The 24,922-nt window shown below is 34.7% G+C and overlaps 3 protein-coding genes and 1 long non-coding RNA gene across 7 annotated transcripts; all 4 read left to right on the top strand.

Moving 5' to 3' along the window:
- Positions 1-1,796: 1,796 nt before the first annotated feature.
- LOC130993805 (uncharacterized) lies at positions 1,797-5,574 on the top strand. Its single transcript, XM_057918841.1, has 6 exons — positions 1,797-2,090; positions 2,697-2,767; positions 3,363-3,930; positions 4,016-4,241; positions 4,352-4,911; positions 5,122-5,574. Exons 3-6 carry the CDS (start codon positions 3,397-3,399, stop codon positions 5,572-5,574), a joined length of 1,773 nt encoding a protein of 590 aa, XP_057774824.1. The 5' UTR covers positions 1,797-2,090; positions 2,697-2,767; positions 3,363-3,396.
- Positions 5,575-8,421: 2,847 nt separating this feature from the next.
- On the top strand, positions 8,422-15,155 carry LOC130992489 (uncharacterized). The gene is made up of 14 exons (XM_057917141.1): positions 8,422-9,024; positions 9,175-9,243; positions 9,324-9,431; positions 9,535-9,603; positions 9,720-9,884; positions 10,153-10,185; positions 10,373-10,479; positions 10,575-10,646; positions 11,046-11,097; positions 11,488-12,092; positions 13,102-13,311; positions 13,411-13,528; positions 13,977-14,086; positions 14,858-15,155. Exons 1-13 carry the CDS (start codon positions 8,653-8,655, stop codon positions 14,040-14,042), a joined length of 2,046 nt encoding a protein of 681 aa, XP_057773124.1. The 5' UTR covers positions 8,422-8,652; the 3' UTR covers positions 14,043-14,086; positions 14,858-15,155.
- Positions 15,156-15,712: 557 nt separating this feature from the next.
- Positions 15,713-18,783, top strand: LOC130992488 (protein transport protein SEC13 homolog B-like). 4 transcript variants are annotated; one of them, XM_057917137.1, is made up of 3 exons: positions 15,885-16,025; positions 16,800-16,950; positions 17,558-18,783. In XM_057917137.1, exon 3 carries the CDS (start codon positions 17,650-17,652, stop codon positions 18,550-18,552), a length of 903 nt encoding a protein of 300 aa, XP_057773120.1. In that variant the 5' UTR covers positions 15,885-16,025; positions 16,800-16,950; positions 17,558-17,649; the 3' UTR covers positions 18,553-18,783. The 4 variants fall into 4 exon arrangements, with proteins under 4 accessions (XP_057773122.1, XP_057773120.1, XP_057773121.1 ...); XM_057917138.1 differs by lacking the exon at positions 15,885-16,025 and adding an exon at positions 16,034-16,353; XM_057917139.1 differs by lacking the exon at positions 16,800-16,950 and having other exon boundaries at positions 15,713-16,025.
- A 4,540-nt stretch (positions 18,784-23,323) lies between these two features.
- Positions 23,324-24,533, top strand: LOC130992487 (uncharacterized). The gene is made up of 3 exons (XR_009091297.1): positions 23,324-23,581; positions 23,813-23,939; positions 24,240-24,533. It is a non-coding gene; the product is annotated as an uncharacterized LOC130992487 (long non-coding RNA).
- Positions 24,534-24,922: the final 389 nt, after the last annotated feature.

The raw sequence follows: 24,922 nt of genomic DNA, 5'->3' as shown, positions 1-24,922 counted from the left end.
AATTCAGGCGTCACCGCCGTCCTAAGGGCGGCGTTGCTCCGCCTCATCTCTGACTCCCTTTTCCATTCCTTAATTAGTTTGATTTTGTTTCCACTTCTTAAACCAATGAGAATTCTCCATTCAAAGCAATTAATACAAGAGCCCTAAGATTTCTTTTTCCTATAACCCGTTTTCGTTCCTTCTTCTAAACTCCGGCGAAATAGTCGCCGTTGAGCTTGCGGTTCGTCCGCTACCGAGTCACCGCTGAGTTGAGCTGCCAGAGCAGAGCTACCAGAGCCAGAGCTAGCCAGAGCAGAGATGCCAGAGCCAGAGCTAACCAGAGCATAGATGCCAGAGCAAAGCTTCCAGAGCAGAGCTGCCAGAGCAAAGTTGCCAGAGCAGAGTTTCCAGAGCAAAGCTGCCAGAGCCAGAGCTAACCAGAGCAGAGCTTCCAGAGGGCCAGAGCCAAGTTGCCAGAGCAGAGCTGCCAGAGCAGAGATGCCAGAGCTAAGTCATTAAAGTCAGAGCCAGAGCCAAGTCGCCAGATCCAGAGTCAAAGCTAAGTCGTTAGAGTCAGAGCCAGAGCCAAATCGCCAAATCCAGAGTCAGAGCTAAGCTATTGGAGCCAGAGCGCGGAGCCACACGCCAGAGACAATTCGCCAAAAGGCGGAGCTATTTAGCAGAGCGGAGCCAAAGAGTAAAAGTCTGCCCCAAGGAAGGAAATCCAGAGCTACTAGACAGAGCGGGATGATGAGGACAGAATCCAGCTCTGTAATTAGGGGACAACGATCTAACAAGTTATAATCTAATAATAGCCTTAATTAGTATAATGGCGAGCATGCGGAATAGATGACCAAACGAATTTACTACTTTACCCCGACTGTAATGCCTATAAATACCTACGATGATGAAATAAAGCACACGCTCTCTCTTTTACTGCTTTAAGATCTCTTCTCTTTCATTTCTCTCTAGAGTTTGAACTAATAAAATTACATATATAAATTGTTAGAGTTATGTTTGTTAGATAGTTGACAATTGGAGTCATGATTGAATATAATTTCATATTTGATGATGCTCTCTCAAACTCTAGATGAGATGATGCTCAAAACTCCAGACGAGATGATGCTCTTTCAAGTTTTAGAGGAGATGATTCTCTTTCAAGTTTCAGACAAGATAATGCTCAGAAGTTAGAGATGATCTGTCAAGTTTGCGACGAGATGATGCCCACAACTTGGTTGGTCTTAAAACTCCAAATGATACGATGTTCGATAAATCAGTTATGGTCTTTTAAATATCAGGTGAGATTATTTTCATAATTAGTCATGCTTTTAGAAGTTCGGAATTATATGATACTCACAATTCAATTATGATTTTTCAAACTCCATATAAAATTATGGTCAAAAGGCAAAATAAAAAAAAATTGAACAAAATTAATAAATCTTGTAATAACAAATGCAACAAATCAATCCGCCATCATACCTATGTCAAATTTATATGTATTTCTACTCTTTTTTTTTTCTTACGCGTTAACTTTTTATAAAATTTCATATGAAAACTAATGGGTATTTTTATGATCTCAACAAAATTAATAATTTAATTGCTAAAAGTTGTTAAGATTAATATAATTTAAAATGTATTACTAATTTAATTTAATTTAATTAATTATATAAATAATTTACATAAAAAATTATTTTATATAATTATCATAAGAATAACATAAAATATATAAATTACAAAAAATATGTACCCGTCGAATTTCGACGGGTAATACACTAGTAAGCCATTAAGGGCTCGTTTGGTTCCTTAGTTTATGCAGTATTAGCAAATGAATCATGGCTTATAAGAGAGTTTGATATCCTTTTTTTTAATACGCATGGCCCTTGATAAACATAAGGCCCGGACACAATTTCCGTGATGAGTCCGGATTACAAATCGCGCCTCCCCCCTCCGATTCCGTTGCCAGCAGTAAAGAAAAGAATTCATTTGTCTCGATTGCCCTCCAACACACAACATTCATTTCTCGAAAATAATTAGGGCGTCGTGCCCCTCTCTCTCTCTCGTCTTCTCTATCGACGCAATCGAAGCTTTGAGAAGAAAATTATTTTGCTCTGGTAAGGGATATCTCCTTCGACCCAGATTTTCCATCAATCAAAATCATTGCATTTGTACATAATTTCGCCGATTGTGGTGTGGGTTTACCCAAAGCTTGATTAGAAATGGTTGATTTTTGAACTGGGTTTGGGAACTTCTTTCGCGATTTCAAATCTTAGTTTTTTTCATCGACCATTAATCTATGGCTAGATTTACTGAGTTATATTTCTTCTTAAGGTGTTTTTGGGTTTAGTTATAAGTATCAAATGCTTTTTTGGGGCTGCTGTGCACTCCAAGTGTTTGCTTTTTTGCTTATGTGATATAGTTTGGTTGATGCTTTTCTTCGAACACATGGAGTGCGGCTGCTGGTGCATGGTACCCAGGCAGTCCGCTTGTTCTGCTGTGAATGGGAGGTGGATCTTTGGGTTCGCTGACCTTTGTGGTGGGCGTGTGTCTGCCGTCGGGTTTGGCGGCCGGGAGCTTCACCGACCATCCCGGCGTTTGGTCGTTTTCATTGTGTGGAAGAGAGAGTTATTGGTTGCTTTTGTCTATTTTTTCTTCTCTTTTCTCTTTTCTTTCCAGTCGTAGTAAGCCGGGATTGACTAATATTCTTTCTTTTTTGTCAGCTGAAGCAAATCTGTGATACGCACGAGGCACAGGGGAGTTGAGAATCACAGACAAATTGGACCAAATCAAGGCAAGTAATGTCCAGTTTTATTTTGTTGCTTCCTAGTTCATTATTTGCTGCAAATGTAGTTCTCCTTGTTTGTTAACTTCGTTCCTACAAATGAAGGCAGCGATTTTGTATCAATGATTTTGCAAATATAGTTGTCCTTATAAGCTCCGTCAACTTCCGACTGCTTAATTGCCGATTTGAATTTGTTGTGAATACAGATTTTATTGCATCCACATTTTAGAGTAACATATAGTATTTTCTGCTACATATAGTTCACATAATAATTCTATTTTTTTATATCAAAGTCCTCAAATATTACTTCAATTTTTGTATAATATCTTAGATGATATAGTGAAAATTCGTTGTACACTATTATCTTTATGCATACAGGCAGTGAGTTGTGTCTTTTACTCCATACAATTTATAAAGTTGGAGCTTTATCTACATCTACTGTTTTTAATTGTCATTGTGTGTTAGCTTTGAGATATTCTGGCAAAACTTTATTGTTGGTTGTGGCCATGGCGTTTGTGTTTGCCCATATGATTGGAAATATTTGTTTGTTTATCAGATGCACTACATCTCAATTATTCAAAAGTTGTTTTTTTATTCAATGCAGATTGCTCTAGTGTGCTCGGTCAGTTTTGTTAAGAATGCCACGTGAAATAGTTCGTCTTCGTGACTGTGACATTTTGTTTTTATTGTTACAAGAAGTATTGCGTCAACACATTTTACAAATAACTCTTCTTGTTGCATATGAAGCTAAGTCCAGGGCTAAAAAAAGGAAACGGGGGGGAGCACAATCAAAATATGACATAATTGCTAGAATGCCTGATCAAGAGAAACACTTAAGCCGGATGATAGGTTTAAATGATGTAGATTGTATTTCAAATTTGCGTATGGATCGTAATACCTTCGGTAGATTGTGTCGTATATTGCGGGAAAGAGGAGGGTTAGTTAATGGACGTCATGTTATTGTGGAGGAACAGGTCGCTATGTTCTTATCTGTTTTGGCTCATCACAAAAAAAATAGAGTTGTAAAATTCGATTTCTGGCGGTCGGGGCAAACCATATCCCATTATGTCCATGCGGTATTAGGTGCAATATTGAGGATACATGATATTTTCTTAGCTAAACCTGAGGCTGTCCCCGACGATTGCACTGATCCGCGTTGGCAATGGTTTAAGGTATCTAATCCAAAATAATACTTTTCTTACTTTGTGGTAAAATGTCCTTGCTGAATTCTTATAACATCCTTAAATTTGTAATTAGGGTTGTCTAGGAGCATTAGATGGCACTTATGTCAATGTCATGGTGAGCAATAATGATAAGGCGAGGTATAGGACAAGAAAGGGGCAAATATCTACAAATGTGTTAGGTGTTTGTGACCGAAACTTGAAGTTCGTATACGTTCTATCCGGTTGGGAAGGTTCTGCTGCAGATTCTAGGATACTTCGTGACGCCATTAACAGGCCCCATGGGTTAAAAGTGCCGAAAGGTATTTTTCAATATCTAGTATTTTATAGTATTAGTTATAGCCCGATTTATATTATGTCCATACTTGTGTGAATTTAACTAATTTCTTTTGATTTATTGGGGCCGCACTAGGATTTTACTATTTGTGTGACAATGGTTACGCAAATAGTGAGGGATTTCTAACACCTTTCAAAGGGGTTAGATATCACCTCAAAGAGTGGGGTCCCAATTCTGGCAGGCCACAGAACAAAGAGGAGCTCTTTAATTTGAGACATAGTAAGGCTCGTAATGTAATCGAAAGGGCATTTGGAATCTTAAAGATGCGTTGGGGGATTCTTCGATCCACGACATTTTACCCGATTAAAATTCAAAATAGGTTAATCATGGCAGCATTTTTAATCAATAATTTCATTCGCTCGGAAATGGCGATAGACCCTATAGAGCAACAGTTCGACACAATGGAGCAAGCACTTGGTGATAACGAAGTGGGACATGTTCTTATATTTGCCATGAAGACACTAAACTCTCAACTCAAGGCCGACTTCACACTACATGACGTCGAGACGCGTGTCGATTTTCTCCGTGATCGATATGTGAGCTTCAAGTACCTTCACAACCTACCGGAGACCGATTGGGATGCGTCGTCCAATGTTCTTCATGCCCACGACGAACTATGGAGGCGGCTATTCAAGGTTACTTTCGATTTCACTTATTAATTTCGCAAAACACCTATTTCATTCATATAATGGAGTCAATTTATATTTTTTTTATAATAACTTCTTAGAACTTGTTCTTATTTATTTTTTGTCAAAAATAAACTAATAATAAAGTATTCTTAGAACTTTTTCTTATTTGTTATTTGTCCATTTTTTGTTTCTTACAAATACTTATTGATCTTGTAGGAAAACTCTTTTTTTCAAGCATATCACCACAATGGTGAGCCAGAGTTCTTTCAACTGTGTAAGCTATTCGGACTATACGACGTGAAGGAAGAGATATCCCACACTGTTGTTGTGATAGAGGACTCCACGCCTAGTAAAAAAAATGTGAGCTTTGTAGATCTCGGTGACTCGGCTTCGGATGACGAAGTAAATTCTCCTATAATAAAGCCTAAGCCAATTGTGTGTCGTAAAATAATTGTTGAAGATGCATGTTCCAGTGTGTCTCCGGGATTTCCAAATTCTCACACGGGTCACGTCGCAGTGCCATGGTCGTCTATAAAGAAGAAGTTCGCGGCACCATCGGGGTCTTCCGTTCCACCAAAGAATGCTTTTCCCGGCAGGCCGAAAGAGAACAAAAAACCCGACTCCACTTATGGCGGTAGCTCATGTGCTTCGTCCTCGCCTTTTAAATAGCTTACAAGGCGTCACTACAACCTTTCTTCTCATTTTTGAGATATTGTTGTTTCGACAACAATATTAGTTATCCAAATATTGATCAAATAAGTTAGTGATATCTATGTTCTATTAATATTTTCAATCAAAAGCCATGAGCAAAAACTCAAGTTTTACTGAATCCATTATAATTTGTTATTGAGAGTTGGTATGTTAAATCATAGCGCTGCAAGTTTTATTATTTTCTGAAGCAAAATGACATGCTATATTTGCGTGATGAGACTGTGAGTTAAGGTTGTATAAAGCATTTGATCTACTTGTGTTGCCTCATGCATTGATGATCGCTCGTTGATATTCACTGAAGCATATGTTGGTTCTTGCATTATACAAGAATTCCTGGTTTTAGTTTAGTCATTTTAACATGCTTTCTTTAACAGATTGATATCAGTGTTCCTAATGATCTGTTAAGGCTTTCTTTAACATGCTCTTTTCAAAGATCTACATTCAAGAATTACAGTAGCTATTCAGAGATTCAACTCCATTGTGATTTGTTATTGGACAATGCTTTCTTCCTCACAAAGAAAAAGACCAAACGTCGGGATGGTCGGCGAAGCTCCCGGCCCCAAAACCCGACGCCAGACACACGCCCACGCCCACAGTTATTAGAGATACCGAGCTTCACCCACAGCTCGAGGAGTTATAACTTGGGGGTACGTGACCAAAGCTTACAATCAGTGATCAGAAAATAACATTTACTAAGAAATTTTAGATAGAAGAAAACGATTTACATAAACTAAGGGAGAACATAAATCAATAAAATCAACATTAACGATAATTGAAAATCTGCAAAACTCCAATAGTCTTCAAAACAAGATCAAATTCAGCAAACAATAAACCACGAATTCCTAAGCAAAGTAGTGACCATACCAATAGACTTGTCCAAATAAAATAAAAGCAAAGGCACAAAGCAGTTCACGTGAAATTAGTCATCGAGTGATGCTAAATATGAATCGCTCATCTCTATTTGTACTTCTCTTCGAGGAGATGTTTTATGTAATCACATTTCGCTTCTTCCGGCAAGCTTGAGAATACGTCAAGGCGCTCCACTTCCTTCGCAAGTAGGTCGGTAATTTCGAACTTTGCCTTTAGACTCAACCCCTGGATTGAGTTTAACTGGGCGAAGACCTCCTTTCTCGCTTTGGATATGTCGAAATCATAACCCATTCGACTAGCGATAGTATCAAGCCTTTTGTCAGTTGCGCGGTTGATCTCAGCCAAAACCTCATACATCCTTTCGAGTCCATCATCGTGCTTCCTTCTTTTGCTCACACAACGAACTTCAGCTTCGGATTTTTGTGTTTCACTCACGCTATCATCGATTCCGTTATGCTCGAACACATCATCAAGTGGAACATGATAATCTCCATCAACTTGTGGTTGGCTCAGATCGATGTTGCGATACATCTCATGTGCTGCGTCCATAAGATCTTCAGCTACGTCGCCAGTTGCACGATCTTTTCCAAAAACTTCAGTCCATTGGTCGTAGTAGGGCCAGCTCTTGAAGCGCATATTTTTTGCGTTACTATCCTTCTACATAAACAAATTTAACTTATTACAAACAAATTACATCTTGAATTAATTATACAAGAAAGTGACAGCCTAGTACCTTGGCAAAGCCCTCCCATTGTTCGTCGTTACAGTCAATCATATGAGTGCCGTCCAAGTTGAATCCCACTCCACTTTTACCCAATATAGTAGACAGCGAGTTGTAGTTCTTCTTCCATATTGTTACTTTGGAATTGATATGAGGCATCCCCTTCAAGTCAGTTGCCGGAAATGCTTTTTTCATTGCCTCCTCCAGTTTATTTAAGTATCCGGCGCGAAACCCATTATCGGATTTCCATCCTTGCGCCACCAATTCTTTCAAAGCTGCCAATAGGACCTCTTCCTCCCGCGATGACCAACTGCGACGAGTCTTGTCGGTCTTGTTTAGCCGACCACCACGAACAACTGGGTTACTTCCTGAAATAGTTGATCGTCATCAACATCATGCTTAATAATCACAAAGAAAGTCGTGCTGAAAATAAATTAGGCCGTGCCTATTGATCAATCAAAAATTTATCGTATGCACAATGGTAGCATTAGGGATTCTATTAGCTATTAGAATAACATGAGCAAACAAATAATGTTCTATTGATCTCAATGTCGACAGGGAGTTGCAAACAAATAATTCCATAAAATAATTTAGTTCACAGCGTTATATAATCACGTGAACAAATAACAGACGGCAACTAAAAACGACGACACTACCTGGGATTAAAAGCATAACATACCTTGCGTCGCGGAACTCATGATCGGAGCTGCTCAAATATTCTCAAATCCACGTTATCTCTTCTGTAGACGTTCTTAATGCCAAAACCCTAGTCTTCTGGCGCTAGAATGGTTCTTCTGATATATATAATGATGTAAAAAAACCCTAGTTTAAGGCCACGTTGAAAAAAATCTAGTTCTTTTGGCGCCAGAATGGTTTTTTTTTTTTTTACTTTTGGCGCTAGAATGGTTCTTAATTGAGGTAAAAGATCGTATGATATTATCGTTGGTTGAAAAACTAGGGATAAGCTGGTCCAATGTTAATTAACGCATGGGCTTTTGTGTCTTTCTAATTAATTATCTAGGGCACATAATAAGATATCAAACACCAATATTGTGTGACTAATATAGTTGTTTAATATATCAAACGCAAAAATAGGATTAATAATATCCACTAATCTACCAAAGATATCCGTTCAAAAATAATATGGCTTAAACCATTATGGTGAATCAAACGCACCCTAAAAGAATTTGGCAAATTTGGGGTTGGGTTAACTTAAAATTTGCATTCGATTAATCCAGTAGGAACCGAGCGATCGGGCTGAGTCGAAACTGAGCCAGACCGGTGGGATGTGATTTTTGATCATCGCAACAGAAAGTAATCACCCGCCAAAGCCATCGCGACCAACCTATTAAGCCCTAAACCTTCACCACTTCTCCGCAGGCGCATTTCGTCGAACATTTCTAGGGCTCAAAATTCGTTGCTATCCTTCAGTCGCCCAAGCGAGCATGGACATGGATCTCGACGATTTCGACGATGGCCCGAAACAGGGCCCGACCCGGGCTTCTCGCTTCGCGCCTAAGGGCTCAAAATTCCAGCCCAAACCCAAACCCAAGCCGAAAACCGAACCGCCATCGTCGTCGGCATCTTTGTCACTGCCCGCGCCCAAGAAGGAAGAAGTCGATGTCAAGCCCGAGATAAAGCCCGAACATGAGAACGGCGCAGTTGCAATGGATGTTGAGCTAAACCTCAGTGAGAAAGAAATGGAGGTGGCAGGTGAATCAGTGGATACTGAATTAGCGGATGGAGATGGAGATGAAGATGAAGTTGTTCGAGAAATCGATGTCTATTTTGCTCCTTCGGTTGATCCTGAGACTCGGGTAAGTAGCTATAATTGTTTTTTTTCTGATGAATTTTATTTTATTCGCTTATGCGCATTATTTTGGTTTGTAGTTCGTTTTGGTTTGCTGATGAACTTTGTATTGACGATGGCATTCTAATGATGGTGCAACATTGTTTTTTTTCCTCAGTTATATCTGTTTCAATATCCACTTAGGCCGCTATGGCGGCCATATGAATTGGATGATAGATGCGAAGAGGTATGCACAACTTTCTATCTGCAAATGTTGAATGAATTGATAATGTTTCTAATATTGCCAAAATTCTTGAAATATTTTAGGTGAGAGTGAAGCCAACAAGTGCAGAAGTGGAAGTTGATTTAGCCATTGATGTTGACTCCAAGAATTATGATGCTGATGCCGATCCCAGGTTGAAGATGAAGAAGCAGGTTTTCTTTTAGATGTTTCAATTATTAATAAGTTTGTCATTGTAATTGTTTTCTTGTGGAAGTCACTGATTACATTATGTCCTTATATTTCTTCTCTTGCTAGACTCTTGCTCCATCATGGAAGCCACCTCAAACCAATGGATACACTGTTGGTGTTCTTAATGGAAATAAGGCACATTCTTTCACGTCCCTTTGATTTAACGTTTCTTATATTTGTCTTGGTGTTTAGTTGGATCCTAACATCTGCTTGGGTGCTAGTTGTTCATTTATAATTTTTCTGTCATGCAGTTACACTTGAATCCTATTCACGCAGCCGTGCAACTTCGACCATCGATGTCTCATCTTGATGAGACGGAATCTAAAAAGAAGACTGGCGTTTCCAAGAATGTTGAGGATGCGGTGAAGTCAGAAGTACAGCAGGAAGCGAAACCTTCTGGCATGTCAAAGAAGCAGGTTACTTTTCTTTCTTTGACGTACATAGTTTATAGAGGTCACTCATATAATTATAGTAGTTGATGAGAGGTTATATATAATCATCTCATTTTTGGTTTCTAAGTATTCTTCTTATTAGTCGACATGACAGAAATATAGTTGTATTTGTACCAAGTGGAGAACCTTCTGAGAAGGTTCTTGTGTTTCTGTTTTTTCTATTCCTAGATTGCCTCTATTACGTTAACTTTCATATGATTTTACTTATCCACTGAATCCAAAATCCTTGCAGAAAGCACCGGAGCAGACCAAGGATAGTGTAGAGGTATGCAATTATTCTCTTCCATTCTCTATGATCACATAAATTCACCATCCTTACAGAATGGTCTGAACATCTGTCTTGTTCCATGATTTATTAACTCTATAGTTTTTGGCAAGGGAATGCTAAGGAAGGCCAATGGTTTGGAACATTTTATGCCTACTTTAATCATTGTTCTTTGTTTCCTTGTCAGAGCTGGATTCCTCTCAAGTACCACAGCGTGAGGAGTGGCATAACAGCAGGATACCTTCAAAAACTGATAGCACGAGAAGGCTCCCAGATTTCCTTTTCCATGAGCTCGTATGTATAGCCATTTTTCTAAATGTTCTGTTGATGCCTCTTAGGTTAATATGTTCACAATTTCACCATTTCTGCTTCCTTTTCGTTGTTTGAAGGGATGATTATCTGAATAGCTTGTGCCCTGGCATTTCCGGTGACAGTTTGAGTTCCAAAGTTCCTCCAAGAAGGTAGAAAAATTGTTTGAGGATTTTTGATTCCGTAGTTCTTCTTTTCATTTATAAACAAGGTGGAAAAGCTATAAATTTGCTGATTTTTAGCTGCTGCCCATCCACAGTGCATTCTTGTGCTGATCACATATATCTTTGTACTCTGTAGAGGCGATTTTCAACTTAGATCTTTTAATCTTTGACAAGCTTACTGTCCATGGTGCCTAAAAAATCTTTTTCTATCCATGGTCTTCTTATTACATTGACTTATTTTGTTTGATAGCATACTCTTTATCTAAGTGTTTCCATATTTCTGTTGGTAACATACTCTTTATCTAAGTTATTAGCATGTTTCTGAGTAGATTCAGGGATATTGTGCATGGATGCTGGTCTTGATCTTACACTTTGATGATTTTGCAGGTCCTTGCTGGCTAAACCACTAAAAGAAAGGTTTAAAACTTGGCTTCTTGAGGTCTGTGACCAGTTACCTTTATATTGAGACTGTACATAGCAGTTCTTTATTTTGTGTGCCCCTGTTATTTACTTTTATTTGTAGGAGTTTGCTTTTCTTCTTTTGCATGTGTAGATTATTTCTTTTTGGTCGGGGGCAGTTACTGTGCTCTAACCAAACAAGTCTTGTACTTGTTTGTCACTTTCACAGCCATAAGAGTATTTTGAAATTTTATTACCCATCACTAGCTAGAGATACTTAATTTATCCTTTTCCTCTTTTGAATAAAAAGGATTGTAAGATCCTTCTCCCACCCATATTGTTGTATTTTCTGCCTTAAATATCTTCGTCTTGGAAATCTAATTAGAAGTATATCTTGCCACCAATTGATTTTGTGATGTTTCTGGAACAGGGCTCTCCACTTCATAGATTCGACACTCTGAAGTACCTAGCTCCAGATGAGCCTATTGAAGAAGTGTTAGCAGTCTTGCAAGAACTTGCTGTGTTAGTTCAAGGACTATGGGTTCCAAGAACCTCATTGGTGTGTGGAACTGAGGGAGTTAATGTTTTAGCTAGGAATTTTGTTCTTCTTCTATTTAGCAAGGATGTTATAATTAAGGATAGTCAAATACCTAAATCGCCTCTACTGTCTAAAGCAATGAAAGAAGTCCTGCATGGATTGGCTACAAAGAGACCTATCTTTAAAGACTGGAAACTAAAAGAGCTTCCAGATTTGAACTTCATAAAACTCTATCCTGCAGTTGTAAAGAAACAACAGGAACAGTGGGATAAGGAGGAAATGTTTATTGGTGATCGTTTTTCTGGAGGAAGGAACGGGCCTGTTGTGAAGACCTCAAAATCTAATACTCCGGCGAACCTTGTCGGATCAAAAGGTTCCAATAAACTAGCTGCAGGGACTTCAAGTGGATCAACGCCGAGAAATGTGATGTCGGAAGAAGTTCGCGAGGCTTTAAGGAAAGCCCTTCAGAAACTTTTTAAAACTACAAAGACTTGCAGGTGATTTTTTATCTAGTTTATGTTTCATGTTCTATTGTGCGATCCTCTTTTCTTTTAGGGAAGTTCATGCCCGTTCGCCTTTGATTAATGTTAATTGAATTTCCTTCCTAGCAATACAGGTGTAATAGAATTTGTAATATAGAAAGGAGTGGGGCTCGGGTTATACAAAAGTGTTGTTAATTCTTGTATTTTGAACCACCAGTGAGTCGTAACGTGCGTTGTTAGCTTCGTCCCTATTCCTATAGATATTATGTATGAGAACCACATGATTATTCGGAATTCACTTCCACTTCGTGCCAAACTAATATCCTGAAGTAGTTGTCTGTTTTTAGCCAAAAACCTGAAATAACCCTTTAGTGGAAATTGTGATTTATTGCTATGTCCTTTTTTTTTTATCAAAGTGGAATGGGAAGGTGCTGTCAAATCTGATCATTCTTTTCATCTCGATTGAATATGCTCCCCTTAGTCAACACATCGTACATCCTTTCTATTTGTATCGTTAGGGATCAGTAAGATAATGTCTTTGCAATCTAATTTGATTTTTTTCTATTGCTCTATGGGATTCTACATTTATATTTTTAGGAAGATACTAGTTTTTTCCTGTTGCAAAAATCTTCGTTAATATAGTAAACATAAAATCTAAAGAAAAATGGCTGGATTTAGTTGCCATTGCTCCTTAGTCCTTTCTACTTTAATTGTCAAGAGAATTGAGCTGAACATAAATTCCATCACTCATGGTATACCCGAAAATAATACATGTTTGTTATCTCTTTTACCATTTAGTTGGACTTAATTTTCAAATTCTGAGATATTGCTATTTTCCAATAATTTGCAAAAAACTGTGAAAGTCAGTGAACAACCATAGATCCCGGAAGTAGTATTTCCTTCTTTTGTATTTATTTTCCCCATTCTGTATCGAACCAAATGGATATATTGGTCAAGAGTGCTTTATTGTTAAGATTTATTGTGATTTAGCAAGTGAAGGAAATTGCACTTTATGATGTTGTAGTTATCAACAAATTAGCCAGCGGCTAAGGGACATGGCGGTTTCCGAGTCTGCACGTTCAAAAGGATTTGCAAAAGAGGCTGTGGCTGCAGCAAACAGCATTGATGCTTTTCCAGATGAGCTTCAGGCAATTATCAATGAAGTAGCTGTTAACATTCATGGCATCTGTGTTCCAAAATCATCACCAGATCATCCAGAATATGATGATCTGAGGTCATTCCTCTGCTCTAGCTTTTTACTCATACCTTTCTACTTGTTTCTTGACCATCTAATTTTTATGTGTGTATTGATGCATGGTACTTTTGTGTGCAGGAAACTTGTCATCGATCTTTTTCTTGGTGAAGGACCAAATGCAAAGCTTAAAAAGGCTCAAATAGCTGAGGCTGCAAAACAGAAACATATGGACATGAGTGAGGCTGCGTATAAAAAGGTGATCATGCGAGTAATAATGATGATAATTGCAAAATGGATATCTCATTTAAGATTAATACACTAGCTATTAGGTTTGGCTCAGATGTGAGCACTTAAAATATCATGTTATTGTTATTTTTGTTGTTGGGGTGTTTGAATGTGTGTGTGGGTGATACTGAAGCTAAGCATATTTTTGTTCTGGACAAGTCAGTTTTTCATAAAAACTATTGATCTGTCAAGTTTTTTTGTAACAATTATTACAACGTCCAAACATTCTTATGGCAAATACAATGGCCTTGAGAGTTCTTTTGGCTGACTTAGATCTAAGCTTTCTACATTTATGTTTATGTTCTACATGAAAGTATAATAAAGAGCTCATTTATGGGATTCCGAAAATAATTTCCACTAGGATATATATATTTTTTCTTCAGATTTCCAATATGTTTAATCTTCTGTGCTTTCTGCAGGTCTTGCATGAATTTTGTGAATCTAATGGCTCTGCATGGATCCTGAAGAGTGCTAATTCAAATTGATAGTGTTGAAGTTTGCGTGAAAAGTTCACCAAGTATTGTTTGAGGTAATGAAGTACTTACCAATTAGTTATCTGTAAACTAGGGCTGAATAGCACTCACGTATCACTAAAAGATCTTCTGGAAATGTAGCAACATATCATGGTCTCAGGTGGTTGTTTGCTTGATAATGTTTCTTGATAATCCTTTTAGGAGGCATTTACTTTGCATGATTAATAAGATAAATGGTTGAGTATTTTTATCCCCAATACTAGGATTTCTTCAATCCCACCCTTTCAATAGGATATGAATCAAGCAAACTATAGCTCAAATGATAGAAATTATCAAGGGCCTTGGGATATCCCAAGTTCCAATCCATCAAAGTAAACAAGAGATTAGCCTTACTATTTTTATCTATCACGGGCTAATCCTCAAAAGTAAACTCCCCCTTGAACAAAACATGCTACTCTTACACTCACTAAAGTTCGGTGTTAAAGATATGCATGTGAAAGTGGGATTTCTTAGAGTGTGTGTGCCCATAATCAAATTTTCATACTTTCTAACTTGACCTAAGTGATGATGGATATATTGCTGCCACTTGAAGAAGCTCAAACACATTCAAGTAAACCTTCTGTGTGTCGTCAGGCCTAATATTTGGACAACTAGATGACTCTTGTAGTAACTTAACATCCCAAAAGTTTGTACAACGGAATAGGCATGCCTTTAGCTTAATTTTTTCCTGTGTAAATCCGAGTTGCTATGCTGCACTTGCTTCTTATCCATACTCATATGCCTACTATTTCGTTGTTGTGGCAAGCTGAAGATCTATTTTCTACCAGGAAACAGTTGTTGTGATTGACGACGCCACGCAAGATGGGAAAACGCTGCGAGTAAACCTGTGTCTAGAGATTTGATTAAACAAGGGAATGTGTACAGTTGAAATAGAGATTAGGCTTGTGTTGCAAATGGTTATAACAACAGTGCATTGATACTTAGTTAGCTTAGTAGTTAACAGTTAAGAGACTAACAAGCTGTGATTATTCGAAATTCATTTTTTTGTATTGGATTGAATGGGTTGCTCTTGTTTCATTCCATAAGGCAAATATATTGTACATGTTCTTAGATTGCTGAACTAAATATATGCACTTAGTTTTAGTATGTTGCAGTTATTTAGCCTAGGATTTGTTATATAATAAGGACAAACCATATTTTGTAAACAATGCCCTTGTTACTATTGTATAGGAGTATTAGTTATTTGCTAATTACTCTTAATACTCGCATTAAGTTTCCTAATAGATAACAAACTCAATTGCTAGTTATCTTTCATTACCTCGTTGTCAAGAACGGAAGACACACTATGGAATGTAACTAAATACACAGAATTATAAAATTAATGAGTTGTGTAATACACATAATTAAAAAATTCAGGGAAATGAGGAATTATTATTGATTTTTTTAAAATTAATATTGACAATAATAACAATGCCGCCTTTTATGTCTTAATTTTTTGAAAAAATAATTAGTGATCATCGTTTCATTAGGGTGATGGACCGTAAAGTTATAGACTTTCTCACTTCATTCATCATAGGCTCATAGCCCATTTGTTGTCATATTGAGAACCATGTTTATTATTTGTATTTTTTAATATATATATATACCAGTATTATTGTATCTTTCCAATCTCAAGATAATTTGATCTTTTTTTTGGTCAGTTATTAACTAAACGGAATATTTTAAGTGGAATTTGTTGTATTAATTATACACGAACAAATCAAAACATCCGAGCTGTTGGTATAAAAATATACCCATTTTCCTTCATGAGCTGATTTTAAAAATGCTATCTAATTTTACTGACGATTTTTTACTATAAAATTGATAACTGTATCAAGTCTCGAGCAGCGTATTTATCTATGATTATTCAAACGGCGTCGTTTTAACGGGACTACCTCGTATAAAATGAAACATGAAAATTTCCAGATTTCAGTCAGAGCTCCTCCTGTTCCTCAGGTCAGTCTTAATTTGCTCGAGTTAATTTTTCTGAATTTATGCTCGATTTGCATAATGCATTCTGTGTTTTAGCTGCTTCTTGATCTCATCATTGTTTTTTAATCCCGTGTTTGATTTACTTTTTATTCATCAATTAGTCGAAATTCGATTGGGGAAATCGATTTGATCATGCGTTCTATTTTGAGCCTTCTCATTTTGTTTCTGAGATTCTGCCCCGCGAGTCCAATTTTCGTCCTCTTTATCTTTGTTACTTGGAATTTTAGGGCTGAAGAAGCTGTTGGCCACTTGATAAATTTCGTTTTTTAATTTTGGTGTGAATACGAAATAGGTAATGCATCTTCGCTTCTCATAATCTCCTAATGTTACGAGCAGGGTCTTTGTTTGATGTCACTTCTCGTCAATGCTTAGTGTTATGAAAAAGAAAAAATGTGACTGTTTGGGCCAAACATAATTGTGCACAAAGGTTTTTTTTTTTTTTTTGGTTCTTGTTTTGTTTTACTAATATGTTGAAGGGTAGAGGAAATGCGAAGGTATTTTTCTTACGTTGAGGATGGACAAAGGAGAAGTAAAAATTTAGAACTCAGTAAAATCTAAACATAAAATTTTGTTATTTGGCAATCATATGCCCAAAATTCTTTTTCATAGGCTGAAGTCTTGAAGGTAGATGAAGGAGAGGTACAACTCGAGAATTTAGGAGCAGCTAGACTTGAAATTCTAGCGATGCTTTGATATTATTAACACATAATGGAGAAGATGTTGTGTTTTTCTATGTAGGCATCCTGTGAATCTTGATTGTTGAGATCTGCTTCCTGGCAATCAAGTTTGAGAATATCTTTTCTTCGGAACTTCATTGTTTACAGTAGCTACCATGATAATGTGAATGGACAAACAACAAATTGACAGTCATTGTTGATTGATATATGTGGTAATAACTTCTGGGCCTATTTTCTTTAGAGCTCTTATGAGTGGAAATGTTCGAGCTTTTTTCTATTTTTTTTAGTTTTTCATTATTATGATCAATTTTGTATGGTTTCGTGAGGAGAATTCTGTTGAAATCGGAGAACCATAAGTTAATCAGTCTAACTTTTTAACCACTTAGTTCTCATTATCTGATTTCATTCTTAAATTGTTACTCCTTTACAAATCAAATGGTTTGGTATTTTCTTGCTTGCATATCATGTGTCGTATACTCGTATATACCTAATATCTGTTCTAATTGCAGTAAGTAATTGTGCCAGTTATCTGTTCCTCATATTTGTCAGTTCTACATGTATGCTCAATGATAAATGAATCATGCTATGACCTTCTGCACTTGATTTCTATCCCTTTTTTCAGATATCTGTGTTTATCCATTTTATGGGCTACTACTTTTACGTTTTTGGGCAGCGCTCGTGATTAAAATTGAATTTGTAATACTTATTTCCACATTTTCCCTTCCTTTCTTTGGAAGTAACATTTCGGGACTTTTATATTCATATCGCTTTTACTGCAGCATTTGGATTATTTTTGTTTATTTGGATTGTTGATGGCAGGCAAACTGAAGTCCTTTTGTGGGAGCTAAAGTGGTGGGTGAGATATTGAGTAGTCGTGGAACTTGTATTTTGTGTTTATTTGGAAACTAAACATGCCTGGGCAAAAGGTTGAAACTGGTCACCAAGATGTTGTTCATGACGTGGCAATGGATTATTATGGTAAACGTCTTGCTACAGCATCTTCAGACAACACTATCAAAATAATTGGAGTTAGCAATTCAGGATCTCAGCACCTTGCAACTTTGACTGGTCATCAAGGACCTGTGTGGCAAGCGTCATGGGCCCATCCTAAGTTCGGTTCACTCCTTGCATCATGTTCTTATGATGGAAAGGTTATACTCTGGAAGGAGGGCAATCCAAATGAATGGATCCAGGCTCATGTTTTTGACGATCATAAAGCCTCTGTCAATTCTATTGCTTGGGCTCCTCATGAACTAGGCCTTTGTCTTGCATGTGGATCCTCAGATGGAAACATCTCAGTCTTTACTGCAAAATCTGACGGTGGGTGGGATAAATCTCGAATTGAGCAGGCTCATCCGGTTGGCGTTACCTCCATCTCTTGGGCACCCTCAACGGCTCCTGGTGCTCTTGTGGGTTCTGGTCTACTCAGCGCTGTTCAGAAGCTAGCATCCGGTGGCTGTGATAACACAGTAAAAGTGTGGAAGCTTGACAATGGAACTTGGAGGATGGACTGCTTCCCTGCTCTCCATATGCACACTGATTGGGTCAGGGATGTCGCCTGGGCTCCAAACTTGGGACTTCCAAAGTCTACCATTGCAAGTGCTTCTCAAGATGGAAAAGTCGTAATATGGGTCGCGGTCAAGGAAGGCGATCAATGGGAAGGAAAAGTTCTAAATGATTTTGGAGCTCCCGTTTGGAAGGTGTCGTGGTCACTCACTGGGAACATCCTTGCTGTGGCCGATGGTAAAAACACTGTAACGCTGTGGAAAGAAGCGGTAGATGGAGAATGGCAGCAGGTGACTGCAGTTGAATAGTAAATCTAGTTGATCTTCTCATATCTTTTCCAAATACAAAATCTTTCTTGGCATCTCTTAGACACTTCAGGTCTTTGGCCTCTTCTTGAGACTGTTTTGCTCTCTGGCTAATTGTGGTATAGTTTAATTTTCATTAACCCTTTTGATGAATCTGATAACTCTGCCAATGAGTGGAAAACTAGTAACTGGTAATCTCTACATTTTCAATTTAAAGGTGATTCATGGGCAAAATCATTATGTTTGACAGTTATGAGATTTGGATTAAATTAATATTTATGTAAATTATTTACTGTGTTTGATGGTTAAACTAGTACATTCACCCGTGCGATGCACAGTCAATATCGAAATTGAACGACATTTTGAAGAAACATATATATATATAGAGGTGAAGGATCAGGTGAGAACTGTATTTTTTCGTTGGAACGAAGAACCATGAACAAATACATCATACACATGAAATTACTCAATAAATACCATAACTTTAAAAATATATGAATTTTTATTATTTAGAACACCAACTAATTGGTTTTAATTGATAATGAGTATAATATATAAATTCCTCAAAAAAATCATAAGTATAAAATGAGTATCATTAATTCGTTATGTATCATATAGATATTTTAAGATGTACAAAATTATCTATTTGCATGTAGTTTAATATATGTTTTTAATACATATTCAAATAATATTTATTTAGTCATTTTGTTTAATTTTTTTTTTAAATAAAGTTCATATTATATATGCTTATATACATATATATAATGAGAAATGCATTTTTTTCGTGTGAATGTTAGAACCATTGTAATTAATGCATCAACTATTAAAATTAATGCACTCGAAAAAAAACAATATTTTTGCTTCCATCGATATTCGAACTCCGATGATGCTTTCATCCAGAAAGATGATACATCCACTGTAAATTAAAAAATTAAAATTAAAAAATACTCTTATTATATTACATAGACATCAAGTGACAATAATGCACAATATATTTAATTAATTTTTTTTATTTAGACATTTATTATATATTTTTTTTCTATAAAATATTCGATACATAATTATGATGCATTTTGTTTCTTCATTTTTATTCGAGAATAAAATTTATCATTATGTATTTACACCCAGACATATATTGATCAATTTTGAGATCTATATATGATTTATTAATTTATTAAAAAAAAGAATTATAAAAATAGATTAAATAAAGATTAATAAAAATAGATTACATAAAATAGTTACTTACTTTTTATTACTTATACACACACATACATTTCTATTTTTTTCGAATTTAACCAAAGTCACATTACGACACAAATTAATAGTAATTAATATGATGTTATTAACTTAATTATGTGTTTCAAAAAAAAACTTTAATGGGAGATGAGAGAGAAAAATTAAAATTGTCAATAGATTATTCATTTTTGATAATTTTTACACTAATACTAAAGATCTTGTTATGATATTTAGTTTAAAATGTATATTAAATAGTACTGTTTATGAATCAGTTCTCATCATTTATAAAACAGAATCAAAAGTGACAAAAAAAAATAGCTAAAACATTAATGACAGTAAATTGATCACACCATCTTATAGTACTATTATATAACAATATTTGTTATGTGCAAATAACAATATATTTTTTTGTTTATAAAAAAATAATAAATATTTTTGCTTTAAATTAGTGCCAGCACACGAGTGCTAATTTAAAATATGGATGTCCCCTTTAAAGGATATTAATACAACTAAATATGGCTAATATCCCAAACAATTTAGAAATGCCGATGCATCACATAAATCATGATCTTTTAAAAAAACTGTCGAATTTGGAGGAAAAGAAATTGCTCTAAAACTGTGTTTTCATATACTACTAGTACGACCATCCGTGCGATGCACGGCGAAATCGAAATTAAATGATACATTTAAATAAATAAATATAATAAATGCAAAATATGGTTTAAAAATAAAATACTAATTACTCAATACAATTCCGAATTTGAAAACGTAATTTTCAATTATGTATAAAGTGATATGATAATTAAAATTATTACATTATTTTAAATTATTTGATAATAAAAATTAATATTACACATTATTATTATAGAGTATTTCTCATAATAATAATAAATAAATATTTTCTTACACAAACATAAATAAAAAATTGTAAAATTTAACAAAGAAAAAGAAAATAAAATATTTTAAAATATTAATAACCTATTCGTTTTAAATTAATTTTTTATAATTTTTATATCATATTAAAAATCTTCTGACGAACTTAAACTTAAGATGCACATTGAATATTTTTTTATAAATTAAATTTGACAATGTTTAGAATAAAATTAAAATTATAAAAATAAAAGAGAAAAAAATGGATGGAAAAAATGAAAGGAGAAAACTTCTCTGTTATATATTATAAAATAAAAACTCAGAAAGAAAAGAGTAACAAAAATAATTGCAGCCTTGCATAATAAAATGTACATAATTTTCATGATTTCAAATAATATTTTATGCAAATAAAAAAAATATAATGATAAACTAACTTCCTTTATAAAATAAGAGAGAGAAAGAGATTAATTTTAAAAAATTTAATTTGAAAACTTTTTATTTTAAATTTATTTTTTATGTATTATAAATCAAATTAAAGCTATTGTCATAGTATTTAATTTGATACGCGTAATGAATTTTTTAATTAATCGAACTGTATAAATATTAGAAAAAATAATAATTATAAAAGTAAAAAAAATGAAGAAAAGAAAAAAAATGAAAACACGTAAAGAAATGGAGAGAGAGAGAGAGAGAGAGAGAATGACGGTAGTTAGTTAAATAGGGAGAGAATAATGAGAGAGAGAAAATTTGGCGGTAAAAAGTTACCGTTGTACTGATCTTTTATATAATATATAGATTAAATAGATATGTGTCATGCTGCTTTCAAATAAAAAAAATAGATATGTGCCATGCTTTAAAACACATCATTTACTTTGGAATATACACCCTCTATTTATGAATAAGTGTTTAATTTGGAAATAAAACATAGTATTCTATATCAAAATTTTATATAAAAAGTTAAATCAAGCTTTCTATTTTATGCGCTAATTAAGGATAAAAATAGTAAATTTATTTACTTTCTTGGCTTATGATGTTTTATAATATAAGACACTTATTTGGAAACATATACAATGATGAGTTCCTCAAGCCTTGAAGTTTCATTGCTTTGGTGTAACTCTTGGAATAGGAGGGTTTTTTTAAAAAAAAATAAATTATACTAACAAAATAAATAAATTTAATGACCGCATTACAATAGATTCAAACATAAGACCTCAGTCTTTGTACATTAACTAATTACCACTAGCACAACACACACTAAAATTGCATGTCGGTTGATACAAAATATCTACATCCTAGCATTTTAATTTATATATATATATATATATATATATATATATATGGGAGGGCTACGGTAAAAACACTTCTTAAAATATAAATATAAACGTTTTTTAATATACGAATTTTATCCAACAGGGTTACGAATTCATCAAACATGGTTACGAATTGTGAAAAATAATTTTTTGTTACCTTTGGGATTCGAACCCAGGACCACGAATTCATCCAACAGGGTTACGAATCAACCGTAGATCTTGATGATCTAAGGGCTGAAAATCATTTATATTTTATACACTTAAGAGTGTTTTTATTATAGCCCTCCCTATATATATATATCGGCTCAGTAGCTAAAATTTTCGAAGCTTTACGACTTTATGCAAATGTCCGTTCCCTAAAATTATCAAATAGTGATTTGGACATTTGATATAATCAATCAAAATAGTCAAAATTAATTGAGCTTATGACAGCGATGAATTGAAAGGCTTCTCCGACAGCAACTACACGATATTTGCAACTAAATACTAAGCATAATGAACTTTTGACTAGCATCGAACGTTTCATCATTCCTTTTATTGAAACACAATATATATATATATATATATATATATATATATATATATATATATATATAGGGTGCGGTTATAGTGAGAACCACAATTATCGTGAGAACATAAGAACCAATAAAATTATTGCATCTGCTATACAAATTAATGCATCCGCTATTAAATTTAATGCATCCGAAAAAAATAATTTTTTGCTCCCTTCAGGATTCGAACCCAGCATCTGCATCCATCCACCAAGATGATGCATCCACCGTAGATCTTGATGATCGAATGGCTTAAAATGGTTCTCCGTTCTTATTTTATTAGTGGTTCTTATTTGAACCTCTCCCTATATATATATATATCCTTTATGAAAATAATGCTCGAAAGCACTCATGGTGGATAAAATTCACACTTGATGATGAAAATAAAAAAAATTCCAAATTGGTATTTCTCTTTTTTCTTCTCATGGGGGGCATCACCCATGATATTTCCAAAGGATATTAAAAATATCTGGAGAAAATTTTATAAAGAAAATAATCATCTTGAGAATATTTCTGCTATTCTACAATTCGTAAATCATTATCAAGTCCCATGGATTATTAAATGGGATTATAACCTTGAAAATCAACAGTTCGATAAAATCGAAACAAAGATGACCGCTATCATACTTAAAAGAATATATATATATATATATATATATATATATATATATATATATATATATAGGGTTAGTATCTATGGAGAAGTTCTTAAGAATAGAGATTAAAGAAGTAATCAGGACTGTTAATTTTCATCAATCTAACGGTTGATATTAAATTGTCAATATATTCTACATTAAATTCGAAAATTTGCTGAACAATTTTCTGTGAATTAAAAAGGGTACTACAGTAATCTTGAAAATTGGTAATCAATGCGCATCAAACCAATCCCAACTTTTTCGCCTTTCCTTTTCCAATTCATTGAATAGTTTTGGGTATCTTTTGGACTTCACCAAACGGCGGTAGAACGCAATAGAGTAGGGATTTTATTTCTCTCAAATGGCCGCGAAACCAATTTTTTGCCGTTGAAAGTCATCTTCTTCCTCTCGATTTCTGCAAAAGATCATAGTAAGAATTCACTTAAACTTTGAAAATTTATTTTTTGTATTGTCGATTTGTGAATGTCGATGTTAAATTTGTTGAATATGTGGTGTTTTTCCTTTTGTCTGAATTTTTTCGAAAACCCTTTTACGATTTCGAGTAATATTTGGGTGAATTTTGAGTCTGAACTTTTGGGCGAGTAATTTCTTGGCAAATTTCGAAAGTCCTTTTACGATTGTGTTGTTGTATTGCACGTAGTCATTGGAGTGGATCCCAAGTTGCACACAATAAGAACAATGGATTTGATTTTTGCTAGTAGTTCGACACATATGAAAGACACGGGCGTATCACAATCTGCCCTCAAAGATCTAATCTTTGAATCATGGTAAGTTTGATTAATCGTATTATTCATAAAAAATGTTATCATGTGCATATTTTTGTTGATTATATTTGAGGTTATTCATTGAAAGATTTGTTACAGAGTTGTTATTCATTAAAAATGGTGCCTTGTTCATTGTTATGTTGGATATATTCAATGTTGTTCTATTTGAATGTTGACACATATTAATTATTCATTTAAAATGTTGTATTGTTCATCGTTATGTCGGATATATTCGATGATTATTCATTTTTTTTAATATTCATTGTTTGTATATTAATTTATATTTTGAAAAAAATGTCACAGCTGAAGGGCAGAGAATCAAAGGTATGTGACCCGGAGAAATCCACTGTTGCCGAGGAAGGAGACGGGTTACAGTATACTTATGTTAGGAAAAGTAAACGACTTAATCCGTAGTTCAATGTGGTTGTAATAACTATATGAAACATGTGTTTGGATAGCAACAAAAGTTTAATAACAGTAGACGTTTGGCGTTACGCGTACTAGACCCAAATGTATGTATATGCACCTTTTGACTATTTTGGCTAGTCTATATTATCTGTGGTGATATATAATATTGTGCTCTCGTATTGAATTGAATATCTTACTACGTAAATTGCATAATGTGTCGTTATTGTTTGATTGTTTGGGTGTTATCTGAAACATAAAATCACGTTCAAACAACTAAATAAATATTAATTGTGATCTGTTCAATTAGAAATTGTGTTATGTTATTATTCAGCAAATTATTGTCCTTATTCACATAAATATGAATTTAGTCATATTTTATTTGGTCCATCTTGAACAATATTCATGAATAAGATATATTCATATACGAAATTTAAATGTTAACCTAATGAACATGTTGTGTTAATTTAATGAATAAACTATATGAAATTGGTGAATAACAAGGAACCTGTTAAAAAAATGATGAGTATGTGTTGAATATTGTTTAAATTTAATTGAACAAATAAGTGATTATGACGAAT

The sequence above is a fragment of the Salvia miltiorrhiza genome, chromosome 7, assembly GCF_028751815.1.
Source record: "Salvia miltiorrhiza cultivar Shanhuang (shh) chromosome 7, IMPLAD_Smil_shh, whole genome shotgun sequence".
NCBI classification, from domain to species: Eukaryota; Viridiplantae; Streptophyta; class Magnoliopsida; order Lamiales; family Lamiaceae; genus Salvia; species Salvia miltiorrhiza.
Note: the sequence above shows the minus strand (reverse complement) of the source record. Positions and strands in the feature narration are given on the sequence as shown.

Excerpts from the sequence above, each read along its gene's own strand:
- LOC130992489 (XM_057917141.1), top strand. The coding sequence starts at position 8,653 with ATGGACATGGATCTCGACGATTTCGACGATGGCCCGAAACAGGGCCCG. Across the intron at positions 9,025-9,174 it reads CGGTTGATCCTGAGACTCGG|TTATATCTGTTTCAATATCC; the intron begins GTAAGTAGCTAT and ends TTTTTTCCTCAG. Across the intron at positions 10,647-11,045 it reads TCCAAAGTTCCTCCAAGAAG|GTCCTTGCTGGCTAAACCAC; the intron begins GTAGAAAAATTG and ends ATGATTTTGCAG.
- LOC130992488 (XM_057917139.1), top strand. The coding sequence starts at position 17,650 with ATGCCTGGGCAAAAGGTTGAAACTGGTCACCAAGATGTTGTTCATGAC.
- LOC130993805 (XM_057918841.1), top strand. The coding sequence starts at position 3,397 with ATGCCACGTGAAATAGTTCGTCTTCGTGACTGTGACATTTTGTTTTTA. Across the intron at positions 4,242-4,351 it reads TGGGTTAAAAGTGCCGAAAG|GATTTTACTATTTGTGTGAC; the intron begins GTATTTTTCAAT and ends GGGCCGCACTAG. Across the intron at positions 4,912-5,121 it reads TATGGAGGCGGCTATTCAAG|GAAAACTCTTTTTTTCAAGC; the intron begins GTTACTTTCGAT and ends TTGATCTTGTAG.